General features: G+C 47.4%; 2 protein-coding genes across 2 annotated transcripts in view; both read right to left on the reverse strand.

Annotated features, from left to right (window-relative positions):
* Window positions 1–11707, reverse strand: part of LOC140188818 (uncharacterized) — a 408483-nt gene extending 396776 nt beyond the window's left edge. Inside the window, exon 1 of the mRNA XM_072245467.1 lies at window positions 11328–11707. Within this exon, the coding sequence (XP_072101568.1) occupies window positions 11328–11707 (380 nt within the window). The remainder of the gene's footprint in view (window positions 1–11327) is intronic.
* Window positions 11708–12572: 865 nt separating this feature from the next.
* LOC140189179 (histone H2B 1/2-like) lies at window positions 12573–12959 on the reverse strand. Its single transcript, XM_072245871.1, has one exon. The coding sequence runs from the start codon at window positions 12957–12959 to the stop codon at window positions 12573–12575; it is 387 nt and encodes a 128-aa protein (XP_072101972.1).

Genomic DNA, 12959 nt, shown 5'->3' on the forward strand with positions numbered 1-12959 from the left:
TCACTGCCATTCATGATGTTGGGTTTGCTTTGTAGGAAATAATGGCTGCAACCACTGCCAGAGTTGACGTGCATCTGATGCAGGGAACATCTGGAATTCTTTACCCGGTGGGCATGAGGTCTGGATGAATGGACGGGTTTAAAGAGGAAGGGGTGGCACAGGAGCATCGTGGTCAGCGCAGTGGTGACAGTACCAGCGACCTGGGTTTAATTCCCACCGTTGTCTGTCAGGAGAGCGGTTCGCATCTGGAATTCACTGCCTGCAGGGGTTGTGGGAATAAACAAACAGGACGTTCAAAGCCGAATTTGTCAGATCCTGCAGAGTCAGGTATACTGGTTCCAAACCCTCCCCTCACCTCCCAGCAATGTTTAAAGTCCATGGTAGACAAGGTTAGTTTGTGTAATAAAGACACTCTTCAGTAAAAGCACTGACACTGTATTTCAAACACACTGAGCCGCCAGAGCACAGCACCGGCCGTGAGGACACAGACCAGTACAGCACACAGCTCTCCAATAGAGATTTAGTAAAACACAATACTGACAGCCCAGAGCTGGACAACCCAGCATTTCACTGTAACTCTGACCTATAAACATCATTACCCCATCTACAGTATTTCACTGTAACTCTGACTTATAAACATCATTACCCCATCTACAGTATTTCACTGTAACTCTGACCTATAAACATCATTACTCCATCTACAGTATTTCACTGTAACTCTGACCTATAAACATCATTACCTCATCTACAGTACACACTTCATAATTTTGTATACCTCTATCTAATCTTGCAACAATATTCTGTATTCCAAGAAATAAAATCCTAACCTATTTGATCTTTCCAGAGAACTCAGGTCCTTAAGTCCCAGGAACATCCTTGTAAATTTTCTCTGTACTCTTTCAAGCTTATTTACATCTTTCTTGTGGGTAGGTAAACAAAACTGCACACAATACTCCAAATTAGGAGTCACCAATGTCTTACACAACTTCAACATAACATCCATCTCCTGCACTTTGCCCTTTGTAAATCGAAGTACCATGTGCCTAAACTTTCTTTTTGACTTCATCTATCTGTGATACCACTTACTAGGAATTATGAATCTGTATTTCCAGATCCCTCAGCTTTAATGCACTTTTCAGTGCCCGACTGCTCACCGTGTAAGACCTACCCTGGTTTGTCCTCCGAAAATGCAACACCTCATCCTTGTCAGCATTAAATTCCTGCTGCTCCAGATCACAGTGCAAGCTTTGAGCATCTTCCTCACTGTTCATTATACCTCCAATCCTGGTGTCATACGGAAAATTGTTGTCCCAGTTCACCACATTGTCATCTATATCAAAGATCTGGATGATAAACAATGGACTCAGACTGATTCCTGTGTCACATCACCAGTCACAGGCCTCCCGTCAGAGAGGCAATCATCTACAACCACTCTCGAACCTAACGCTTAATCCAATTTACTACCTCATCTTGATGCTGAATGACTGAACCTTCTTGACCAAGAACCCATGTGAGACCTTGTCAAAGGCGTTGCTGAAGCCCATGTAGGCTACATCCACTGCCTTGCAGTCATCAACTTTCCTAGTAACTTCCTCAAAAAAACTCTACAAGAGTAGTTAGACATGACGTACCATATACAAAACTATATTAACTATTCCCAATCAGTCCCTGTCTATCCAAATAATTATATCTATGGTTGTTATATCTAGAGTTTATGTCTGGATCCAGAGCAAGTGGGCAAGGGACTAAACCAGTACTTCACATCAGTATTCATCAATGTGGTCATCAAGGATAGTGAGATCAGAGAAGGGAATGATGCTGATATTCCAGGGCATGTTGTTCCTCAGGCAATAGAGACAAACCAGGAAATTATAGACTGGTGAGATTTGGATCAATGCTCGGGAAATACTCTTAGACGTAGGATCTCTCATAAAAGTTTGGAGGGTAAAATGAGGATATCAGGATTTGGAAGGCAAAGTGAGCAAAATCCCAAGAGATTCTCTCGGTATATTCATAGGAAAAGGGAAGTTAGACGGAAAATCATTCCCCATGGAGATGAACATGGCCTCGGTATGTGGAACCGAAGGAAATAGGAGAGGCTTTCCACGAATATTTCCAACAGTTATCTCACCATTGAGAAAATGCGGAAGCTAAGGAAGTGACAGAAATGAGCTGCGATGTCTTAGACCACATTCAAATGGGCAGGGATCTGTATTTGAGGTCTTAAGATTCATTAAGGTTGTTAAATCTCCAGGGTCTTATCAGGTACATTCTCGTACTTTGTGGGAAGCTAGAGAATACACTGTGGGGGCCAGGGGAGAGAGGGGACATGTTCAGCCAGATGGGATCAGTTGTGGTCAGTGCAGACACTGTGGGCTGAAGGGCCTTTCCCTGTGCTGGACTGTCCCACGTGTGTTGTGTGTTGAAACTCAGACGGACACTCACTGTTACCGGTCGGCAGGCAGGAAGAGAAGAAGCCGGTGTTCACAGTGGAGGTGCAGTCAGGTCCACCAGTCCGCTCCCACATCCACATGGCAATGGCAGAGAACAAGGAGCAGCTCGTCTCATCACCTCTGTGGCCCATTCCGTCACCCCTCATTCTTCCAAAGGGCAGCAGGTTCAGACCGACCCTTCAGTTCAGTCGCTGCCGCCCCGCCGGGGGGAGGAAGCCTCACCTCCGCCCCCGGGCCCAGGGCGCTCCCCCTCCCGCCTCCGCGGCCCGTTGCCGAGGAAACGAGACTCACGCTCCTCTGTGACGTCACAGGCAGCGACTCGGCAACAGGACGGGAAGGCAGCGGCCCAGGAGGCGGGGCAGAGTGAGCTGTCAATCAGAGGAGCCGCTGGTAAAGCTGCAAATGGGTCAATGTACTCTTCATGAAAAAGGCCCGATCAGCGGGGGAAACCTCAACTCGACCCCGGGTCCAGAGCCCTCCCGGATCCTGGGGACTTTTCCAAGACTGCACTCTGGCTCTTGGACGTGTTTCCGCAAGATGCTGTCCTGTCACGTGATATCGCGGCCGCAGCCCGGGAGGAGGAGCGATGTAGCTGTCAATCAGAGGAGCGGCCCCGGGCCGTCACTGTGCTCAGAGGGATTTTGTTGTCAAACCTGTAACTGGAGGGAAAATGAACCTCTTGTAAACGAAAACAATAAAGATGTGGAAAATGGAAATGAGCGAGGTACAGTATAAAACTAGACAGAAGGGAAAGCTAATGCTGAGATGTTTAGTATGAATCAATTTCAGACATTCCACCCTGCAAAAACTCATTTCAGAGAAATAGCATCACCATTTCAGGATTTCAGGGAGGTAGCACCGGCTCCGCTCCTCCAGCAAGCCCATATCCCCCCCCCCCACCCCCGGTCGACCTCCTAGGGCGCATGTATACGGGACATTTGATTATGAAAGAACACAACAATTTGACAAATATAGTAATTATTTACACACATACACATATATTATATATGTAATATACATACACATATTCCTTGTTGAGTATTTTGTTGGCAATCTCAATGTTAATGCAAATAACTTTTCTATTTCTTTTGCAAACTTTCCTTGTGCTGTGATGTGGCTCTGCTGAAAAGAACTGTGAAATACTTGAGCAGCCTTCCCTGCGATTAGCCTCCCTAATATGTTATGGTCCCTAAAAAAAAGCATAAGGTGTATCTTTATTATATTGTCTTATGTAATACTTTGTTTAGTGATTTTGTCTAATCTGTAAACTGGGTATCTGCAGAAAATGTGACATTAAAATATGTACTTATAGATTATTATGGAGTCATTTTTTTATTCTATTGCAACTTTAAGCACGTGTACAGGGAGTCTGGCCTCGTCACATAGGACATCAATAGAGTAGCTCTTTAGCAGCTAGCCAGCTAGTTTAGATAACATTAGCTATGCTACAGGAGCAGGGAGGTACTACTGCAGTTGTACAAGGCCTTAGTGAGACCACACCTGGAGTATTGTATGCAGTTTTGGTCCCCTAATCTGAGGAAAGACATTCTTGCCATAGAGGGAGTACAAAGAAGGTTCGCCAGATTGATTCCTGGGATGGCAGGACTTTCATATGATGAAAGACTGGATCGGCTAGGCTTATACCCTCAGGAATTTAGAAGATTGAGGGGGGATCTGATTGAAATGTATAAAATTCTAAAGGGATTGGACAGGCTAGATGCAGGGAGATTGTTCCCGATGTTGGGGAAGTCCAGAATGAGGGGTCACAGTTTGAGGATAAAGGGGAGGCCTTTTAGGACCGAGATGAGGAAAAACTTCTTCACACAGAGAGTGGTGAATCTGTGGAATTCTCTGCCACAGGAAACAGTTGAGGTCAGTTCATTAGCTATATTTAAGAGGGAGTTAGATATGGCCTTTGTGGCTAAAGGGATCAGGGGGTATGGAGAGAAGGCAGGTACAGGGTTCTGAGTTGGATGATCAGCCATGATCATACTGAATGGCGGTGCAGGCTTGAAGGGCCGAATGGACTACTTCTGCACCTATTTTCAATGTTTCTAATGAACGAATGACGCCTGTTAAACTCACCTCAACATGCCTTTTACAGTCTTAACCCACCATGGGCAATAGAAAAGTCATTGTTGCAAACAGGGCAGCGAGCAACACTGTTGTTATTTTTGACCTCTATTAGGCAGGAGTACACTTTAATGTAGTCTGCAGTGATGTAAGTTTTATATTTTCTTCTATTGAAACACTTTGCCATGGCGGTGCAGGACACGAAACTGAACTGATGGAGAGACAGAGGTCGACTGTAAAGCCCACCCACAGAGAAATTGGATGTCCAGTCCCTATATACTTCCATCCCGCATCAGGAAGGTCTCAAAGCTCTCCATTTCTTTTTGGATTCCAGACCTAACCAGTTCCCCTCTACCACCACTCTGCTCCGTCTAGCGGAATTAGTCCTTACTCTTAATAATTTCTCCTTTGGTTCCTCCCACTTCCTCCAAACTAAAGGTGTAGCCATGGGCACCCGTATGGGTCCTAGCTATGCCTGCCTTTTTGTTGGCTTTGTGGAACAATCTATGTTCCAAACCTATTCTGGTATCTGTCCCCCACTTTTCCTTCGCCACATTTACGACTGCATTGGCGCTGCTTCCCGCACGCATACTGAGCTTGTTGACTTCCTCAACTTTGTCTCTATCTCTGGAGACAGCTTATCTACTGATGTCTACTATAAGCCAACTGACTCTCACAGCTATCTGGACTATTCCTCTTCTCACCCTGTCCCTTGCAAAAACGCCATCCCCTTCTCGCAATTCCTCCGTCTCCGCCGCATCTGCTCTCAGGATGAGGCTTTTCATTCTAGGACAAGGGAGATGTCTTCCTTTTTTAAAGAAAGGGGCTTCCCTTCCTCCACCATCAACTCGGCTCTCAAACGCCTCTCCCCCATTTCACGCACATCTGACATCTGCTCTCACTCCATCCTCCCGCCCCCCCCCCGTAGGAATAGGGTTCTCCTTGTCCTCACCTACCACCCCACCAACCCGAGTCCAACATATAATTCTCCTTAACTTCCGCCACCTCCGACTGGATTCCACCACTAAGCACATCTTTCCGTCCTCCCCCCCACCAGGGATCGCTTCCTACGTGACTCCCTTGTCCATTCATCCCCCCATCCCTCCCCTCTGAACTCCCTCCTGGCACTTATCCTTGTAAGTGGAACAAGTGCTACACATGCCCTTACACTTCCTCCCTTACCACCATTCAGGGCCCCAGACAGTCCTTCCAGGTGAGGCGACACTTCACCTGTGAGTCAGCTGGGGTGATATACTGCGTCCGGTGCTCCCGATGTGGCCTTTTATATATTGGCGAGACCCGACGCAGACTGGGAGATTGTTTCGCTGAACACCTACGCTCTGTCTGCCAGAGAAAGCAGGATCTCCCAGTGGCCACACATTTTAATTCCACGTCTCATTCCCATTCTGACATGTCTATACACGGCCCCCTCTACTGTCAAGATGAAGCCACACTCAGGTTGGAGGAACAACACCTTGTATTCTGTCTGGGTAGCCTCCAACCTGATGGCATGAACATCGACTTCTCTAACTTCCGCTAATGCCCCACCTTCCACGTGTACCCCATCCGTTATTTTTTTATATACACACATTCTTTTTCTCCCTCTCCTTTTTCTCCCTCTGTCCCCCTCACTATCCCCCTTGCCCATCCTCTGGTTTCCGCCCTCCCCCTTTTCTTTCTCCCTGGGCCTCCTGTCCCATGATCCTCTCATATCCCTTCTGCCAATCAACTGTCCAGCTCTTGGCTCCATCCCTTCCCTCCTGTCTTCTCCTATCATTTCAGATCTCCCCCTCCCCCTTTCAAATCTCTTACTAGCTCTTCTTTCACTTTGTCCTGACAAAGGATCTCGGCCCGAAACATCGACTGTATCTCTTCCTTGAGATGCTGCCTGGCCTGCTGTGTTCACCAGCAACTTTTATGCGTGTTGCTTGAAATTCCAGCATCTGCAGATTTCCTCGTGTTAATGCCACAGAGAAAACTGATAGATCTATTTAGCACAAGGAGAGACCAATCAGGATGCTCGCTCCCAGTGTCCCTCTCATTTCCGGGATATTGTATATAATTTGCGGGCATCAGGGAGCCGCTATTAATATGCGGGAGACTCCCAGAACTTCCGGTAAAGGTAGGATGTCTGCAACTGATTGCTGAGAATTTTAGCTTCATCGGTAAAGCACCGTGAGTCTAGGAGATGGTGCGAGAGTCAATGGCAGAAAATAAAGAGATAGTAGATTAACAAAGAGATGTCAGGCACCCGTTTGATAATATTTGGTTTCCCACACCACTGCATACTGGGTGCTGTTCTGATGGGCACACTGTAGGACGAACATGATTGCTCTGTAATCTGTGACCTGGTGCTCTCGTCCCCATCCCCCTGCCAATCCCCGGGAGCAGAATGAACCTGCCGGACAGTGTAGAGCAGGTTTACCAATTGTTGTCTGGGATGGAGCTCTTCCGTTGTGAGCCCATAAAATATAGGAGCAGAATTAGTCACTTTGGCCCATTGAGTCTGCTCTGCCATTTCATCCATTTCCCTGTCAGTCCCAATCTCCTGATTAGTCCCTGTAATCCATCATGCCCTGAATAATCAAGAAACTAGCAGCCCCTGCCTCAAATATACTCAATGACAGCCTCGACATTAGCCTCTGGCAACAAATTCCACTCTCTGGCTAAGGAAATTCCTCCTCATCTCTGTTTAAAGTCTCTCTATTCTGAGGCCATGGCCTCTGATCCTGGACTCCCCCTCCATTGGAAACGTCATCTCCATATCCACTCGACCACGGCCTTTCTACACTTAAGAGGTTTCAATGAGATTCCTTCTCATTCATCTGAATTCTGGTGAGTACAGGCCCAGAACATTCAAATGGTCTTCATATGATAACCCTTTCAATCCCAGAGTCATTCTTGTAAACGTCCTCTGAACCTTCACACCCTTCCTTAGATAAGGGCCTAGAATTGCTCACAATACTCCAAGTGAGTCCTTACCAGAGCCTCATAAAGCCTCAACATTACATCCTTGGCTCTTCTATTCTAGTCCTCTCGACACTGTATCCCATCTGCCATTAAATATCCATTCTCCTAATCCATCTAAGCCCTTCTGTAGCCTCTCTGATTCCTCAGCACTATCTGCCCCTCCATGTATTTTTGTACTGTCCGCAAAGCCATCAATTCCATCATTCTAATTACCGACATATAGCATAAAAAGAAGTGATCCAAAAACTGATCGCTGTAGAACTCTGCAGGCAACCAGAAAAGGCTCATTTTATTCCCACTCTGACTCCTGCAAATCAGCTATTATCTTTCCTGTAATATCATGGGTTCTTAACTTGTTAAGCAGCCTCATGTGCAGCACCTTGTGATATACAAAGGACCAGACAGGGCACTGAGTGTATTACAGATTGGAGTTTCAGTGAGGTGGTCTCTCCTGAGGTACAGGCAGCAGGTAGCTGAGTGACTGCGAGGAGAGGTAACGGGAACAGGCCCTCAGTACAGCAAGCTCCTGTGGCCATTCCCCTCGGCAACACTGAACCTCTTTTTGCTACTGCTGGGGGATGTCCTGTCACTGAGACTGGCTCTGAAGCTTACGGGGTGAGGGCCGTCAGCCAGGGTGATCGTTCTGAGTAAATGGATAGGTGAGTTGGTGGACATCAGTGAGAGATTCTGGATCCACAAAATGATGGTGTGTTGCCTCCCTGGTGCCAGGGTCAGGGACGTCTCAGAGCAGATACGGAACGGGGGCGGGGGCAGTGTTCATTCAGCCAGAGGTGGTGGTTGATGTCAGTTTCTAACAGACAGGCAGAAGAGGGAAGAGGTGCCACACAGTGAATATAGAGAGTTAGGGAAGAAGTTAAAGAGTGGGACCTGAAGGGTTGTAACCTCCAGGTAAATCCCAGTGCTGTGTGGTAGTGGTGTTAGGGACAGAAAGTTAGAGCAGATGAATGTGTGGCTGAAGAGCTGGTGCAGGGGCAGGTTTCAGGATTCTGGATCATTGGAACCTCTTCTGGTGACCTGTACAAGAGGGATGGTTTGCACCTTCACTGGAGGCGGGTCAGTATCATGAGGTTCATTGCTGCTCCCTGGGAGGGCTGAAACGAGATTGACAGGGGGATGTGAACCGGAACACCAGTCACTGAATGGAGAGATTGAAGCTGAGTTTGATGTCATGCACAGTAATGCTGTAAGGATAGATTTTGAGGCAAACCCACATCTGACATGGAGTTTTTTTTAAAGACCAGCTGCACAGTGTTTCAGGGCCAGTTTGTTCCAGTGGGAGGGAGGGTCAAGGTCAGCAAGGTACAGGAACCTTGGATGATGAGAGAGGAAATTAATTTAGTCGAGGAGGAGGAAAAAGCATTTGTAAGGTTTAGGAAGCTGAAATCAAACAGGGTGAGGTGTCCAACAAGGTCCCACATGGTAGGCTCAACAAGGAGTTTAGAATGGGTCCACAGTGATGTGGCCTATTGTCTTTCCCACGGAAGGGAGTGGTTAGTGGTGCATGGGTCCTGTTCTGGGTGGAGGTCTGTGATGAGTTGTGATCCAGAGATGTTTGTACTGGGACCTTGGTTACTCGTGATATAAATGATGTGGATAAAAATGTGGTAATGTAGGTTTACAGATGGCACACAGATTTGTGAACACTGTGCATTGCACAGAAGAGTTCCAAACGATACAGCAGGATATTGAACAGTTGCTGATATGGTAGGAACGTTAACAGTATTGACAAAGAGAAGGATGATGGAGTCCAAGCATACAGTCTCACTGAAACTGCGAGCACAGGTTGACAGGGAGGTGAAGTCGTGTATGACATGTTTGTCTTCCTCAGGCAAGGCATTGAGTTCAAGCACCAGGACATTATGTTACAGGTTTCTAAAAGCTGGTGAGGCCACATTGAGAGTACAGTGCTCAGTTCTGGTCACCTCATTATTGGAAGCGTGTGGAGGTTGTGGAGCAGGTGCAGAGGTGGTTTACCAGGATGTCTGGTCTGGAGGTGGTGTGTGGTGAGGAGAGGCTGTACATGCTGGAGCTTTTTCCTCTAGTGGCGTCAGCTCAGGAGAGAGTTGACAGAAATTTATAGATGTTTGCAGGTCATTGTTGGTGTAGATAGCTAGCAATACTTTTCACAGGCGTGAATTGCCTTCTACTAGTTGACATGTATTTAATGTCAGAGGAAGGAAGTGAAGAAAACAGAGTAGTGGAGGTTTCGAATGCACTGCCAGGGGTGGTGGCAGAGGCAGAGAACACAGGAGTATTTAAGGAAATCTCAGACAGGCACAGGAATATGTAGAGAAGGGCCAAAGTTCCACCCCTGTACTGTCCTGTGTTCATGAACAGCAGATGGCCCCGGGCATGGATTCATGCACGAGGCTGGGGTATTATATCGCAAACAATAAATGGTTGTGCGAGGGGCAACAAATGCTACAAATACCTGTTGCATTTCACAGTACAAATGCTACAGGTATGATGCAGTGGAGGGAAGAGAGGAGGAAGAGATGTGCTTGATCAGAGAGAACATCTCAGTGGTACTTGGAGATTGTCCCAAAAATATTGAAGTAAGGAAGAGATAGCAAACACCAGAGGGCATATGGACAAAGTCAAGGGAGGGAAGTTTAGGGCAGACATTAGGGGAGGGGTAGTTCTTTTTTTAAAGAGGGTTGTGGGTGCCTGGAATGACTTGCCAGGGATGGTGGTGGAGGCTAAAACATTAGGGGTAATTTAAGAGCCTCTTGGACAGGCACATGGATGAAAGAAATACAGAGGGTTACGGAGTAGTGTGTGTTTAGTGCTTTTTTGAAAGGAATCTATGGGTCGGCACAACACCGAGGGCTGAAAGGCCTGTACTGTGCTGTGCTGTTCTAGGGTTTTGATGGGATTGTATTATTGGCCATCAAATATCAGGAGTCAACAAGGTTGTAATAGAGGGACATTTCAACTTCTCTCACGCTGACTGGGACAGCAGTAATGCCAAGGGTTTGGTGGATCAGAATTTATTCAATGTGCCCAGGAGATTCTTCTCAATCAGTATTTCGAAGTTCCTACCAAAGACAGGACAACACTGAACCGCTTTGTGGGAAATCAGACTCGACAAGTGACGGGTCCTTCGGTGCTGGAGACCTTGATCCACCCACCTACCCCCTCCCTGGCACAAACCAAAGTCTGTTCTCAGAGCGACCCACCGCCTGACAGAGGGAGCCTCTCGGGAAATCTGACCAAACTCCCTCGCAAAATATTCATTTATATTTCAGAGACCTGGGTGGACGAGATTTCCAGTAAATACTGTCAGTTCCACAGGGTAAATGCACTTTTGTAGATAAATGTAAATATTATTGTTCTGTGAGGCGGTGGGAATTCTCATGAGGCAATGAACAGGCGATGTTCCCGCCTGCTGCACACCGGAACCGACACGGGTAACCCGCAATGTCAAACCCAGACAACGCGGATTTAGGTCATGAAGAGCGGAGTCGTACAATGATCGGATATTAAATTCTCTGTCCGGGGGCTGACTCTGGAAATTAATTTCACGACCCTAGGCCGAGTGAACCCGCTGACTCTCCGCAAGGGGAGAGCTGCATTGCGCCAGCAGAGAGGGGAAATGAGACAGGACCGAAGCGGACCGATTTCTGTGCAGATAGATATCGGTTTACTTCGCGGAAGAAACGTGACGGACATTGAACTGTCGTGACTGTGACAGATACAGAGTCCAGTTACTCTGAACGGAAATCACCCGCTGCTCAGCTCTTCCACAGGCACTGTGAGTGGCTCTGAAAAGAGCCTTTGGGTAAATAGGTTCAGCTTACGTCGCTTCACTTACTGGCACCGCCGGTTTTCTTGGGCAACAGCACGGCCTGGATATTGGGTAACACACCGCCCTGAGCGATAGTCACGCCTCCCAGCAGCTTGTTGAGCTCCTCGTCGTTGCGGACGGCCAGCTGCAGGTGTCTGGGGATGATGCGGGTTTTCTTATTGTCCCGGGCCGCGTTGCCGGCCAATTCGAGGATTTCGGCTGTCAGATACTCGAGCACAGCAGCCAGGTAGACCGGGGCTCCAGCACCCACCCGCTCAGCATAGTTGCCCTTTCTTAGGAGTCTGTGAACCCGGCCGACCGGGAACTGCAGTCCAGCCCGAGACGAGCGAGATTTGGCCTTGGACCGAACTTTGCCAGCGGTGCCTTTTCCACGTCCAGACATTTCCACAGTCACAACAATTGCTCCACCGAGAATGAAAGAATGTTCACCCCGCCCCAACTCACCTTTTTTATACCTTCTTTGAGAATGCAAACTGATGTTTGTGATTGGTGTAACCGTGCTTATTCTCATTGGTGAAGAGAAACGTCCCAATCGAAGAGCTGCCTTAATCACCAATCAGCAGTCCGTAAAGATAGAAGCGCGGAAAGTAACCGTGTCCTCCCCAAAGTACACTGAAATTTCGAAAAAGCCCGCCAAAAAAATAAATCTCTTGTTCAAATTTAATCAGAAATTAAATAATTGCTGATCTGTTTGACGATTGAGTGTTCGTACTTCCCCGTTACTGAAACCGGGCACATTTAATGCAAGTGTAGTTGATATTGAAATGTCTGGGAACTCAATTCTCTAATTTCTTTCAACCCGTAACGGAACCGAGTAAAACTGAATCTCAGCTTCTGCCCGCGGTCGGTCATTGTGTAAACGTTATCAGGTTATGGACAAACGGCTCTTCTCAAACTGTGATCAGCGGCTAGTCTGCAATTTAAAAATGTTCTATGAAACAATCATGAACTCGTTCAGGCCTCGCATTGAAATAATATTCAGAGAAGTTACCCAACTGTAACTAATAAACTCCTGAACCCACAGCTAAAACAGCAACGGCAGCAATCCTCCGCTCGACATGGATACCGGCAGGGGCGGACTGATGAGGATGGGAAGGTAACAAGTCCGTGTCAGTGCAGTGGGAGGAATGTAAAACACCGGGATTATACGGAGATGAACCGGATACTCCAACCCTACCTTAGCTCTTGTAAAAGACACCAGACATAAAATGTGTGCAATTTAGTGTCTACATTTTAGTACAACCCTCTTAGTGAAATTGTGAGTGGCTCTTAAAAGAGCCGTTTTGTTTTCGATCATCGCACTGGAGAGCTTTACTTGGAGCTGGTGTATTTGGCAGCAGGCGCACGGCGGTCTGGATCTCCCGTGAGGTGATGGTTGACCGCTTGTTGTAGTGGGCCAGGCGGGAAGCCTCGCCCCCGATTCTCTCGAAGATATCGTTGACGAACGAGTTCATGATGCTCATGGCCTTGGAGGAGATGCCAGTATCGGGGTGAACCTGCTTCATCACTTTGTAGATGTAGATGGAGTAACTCTCCTTCCTCAGCCTCTTGCGCTTCTTCCCTGCCTTGCCTGCTGGTTTGGACAAAACTTTCTTGGTGCCCTTCTTCGGAACGGATTTCGCAGGCTCAGGCAT

The sequence above is a fragment of the Mobula birostris genome, chromosome 28 (assembly GCF_030028105.1).
Source record: "Mobula birostris isolate sMobBir1 chromosome 28, sMobBir1.hap1, whole genome shotgun sequence".
Taxonomy (NCBI): domain Eukaryota; kingdom Metazoa; phylum Chordata; class Chondrichthyes; order Myliobatiformes; family Myliobatidae; genus Mobula; species Mobula birostris.

What these genes read in the sequence shown, in the direction of transcription:
- LOC140189179 (XM_072245871.1), bottom strand. Translation starts at nt 12,959, where the DNA reads ATGCCTGAGCCTGCGAAATCCGTTCCGAAGAAGGGCACCAAGAAAGTT.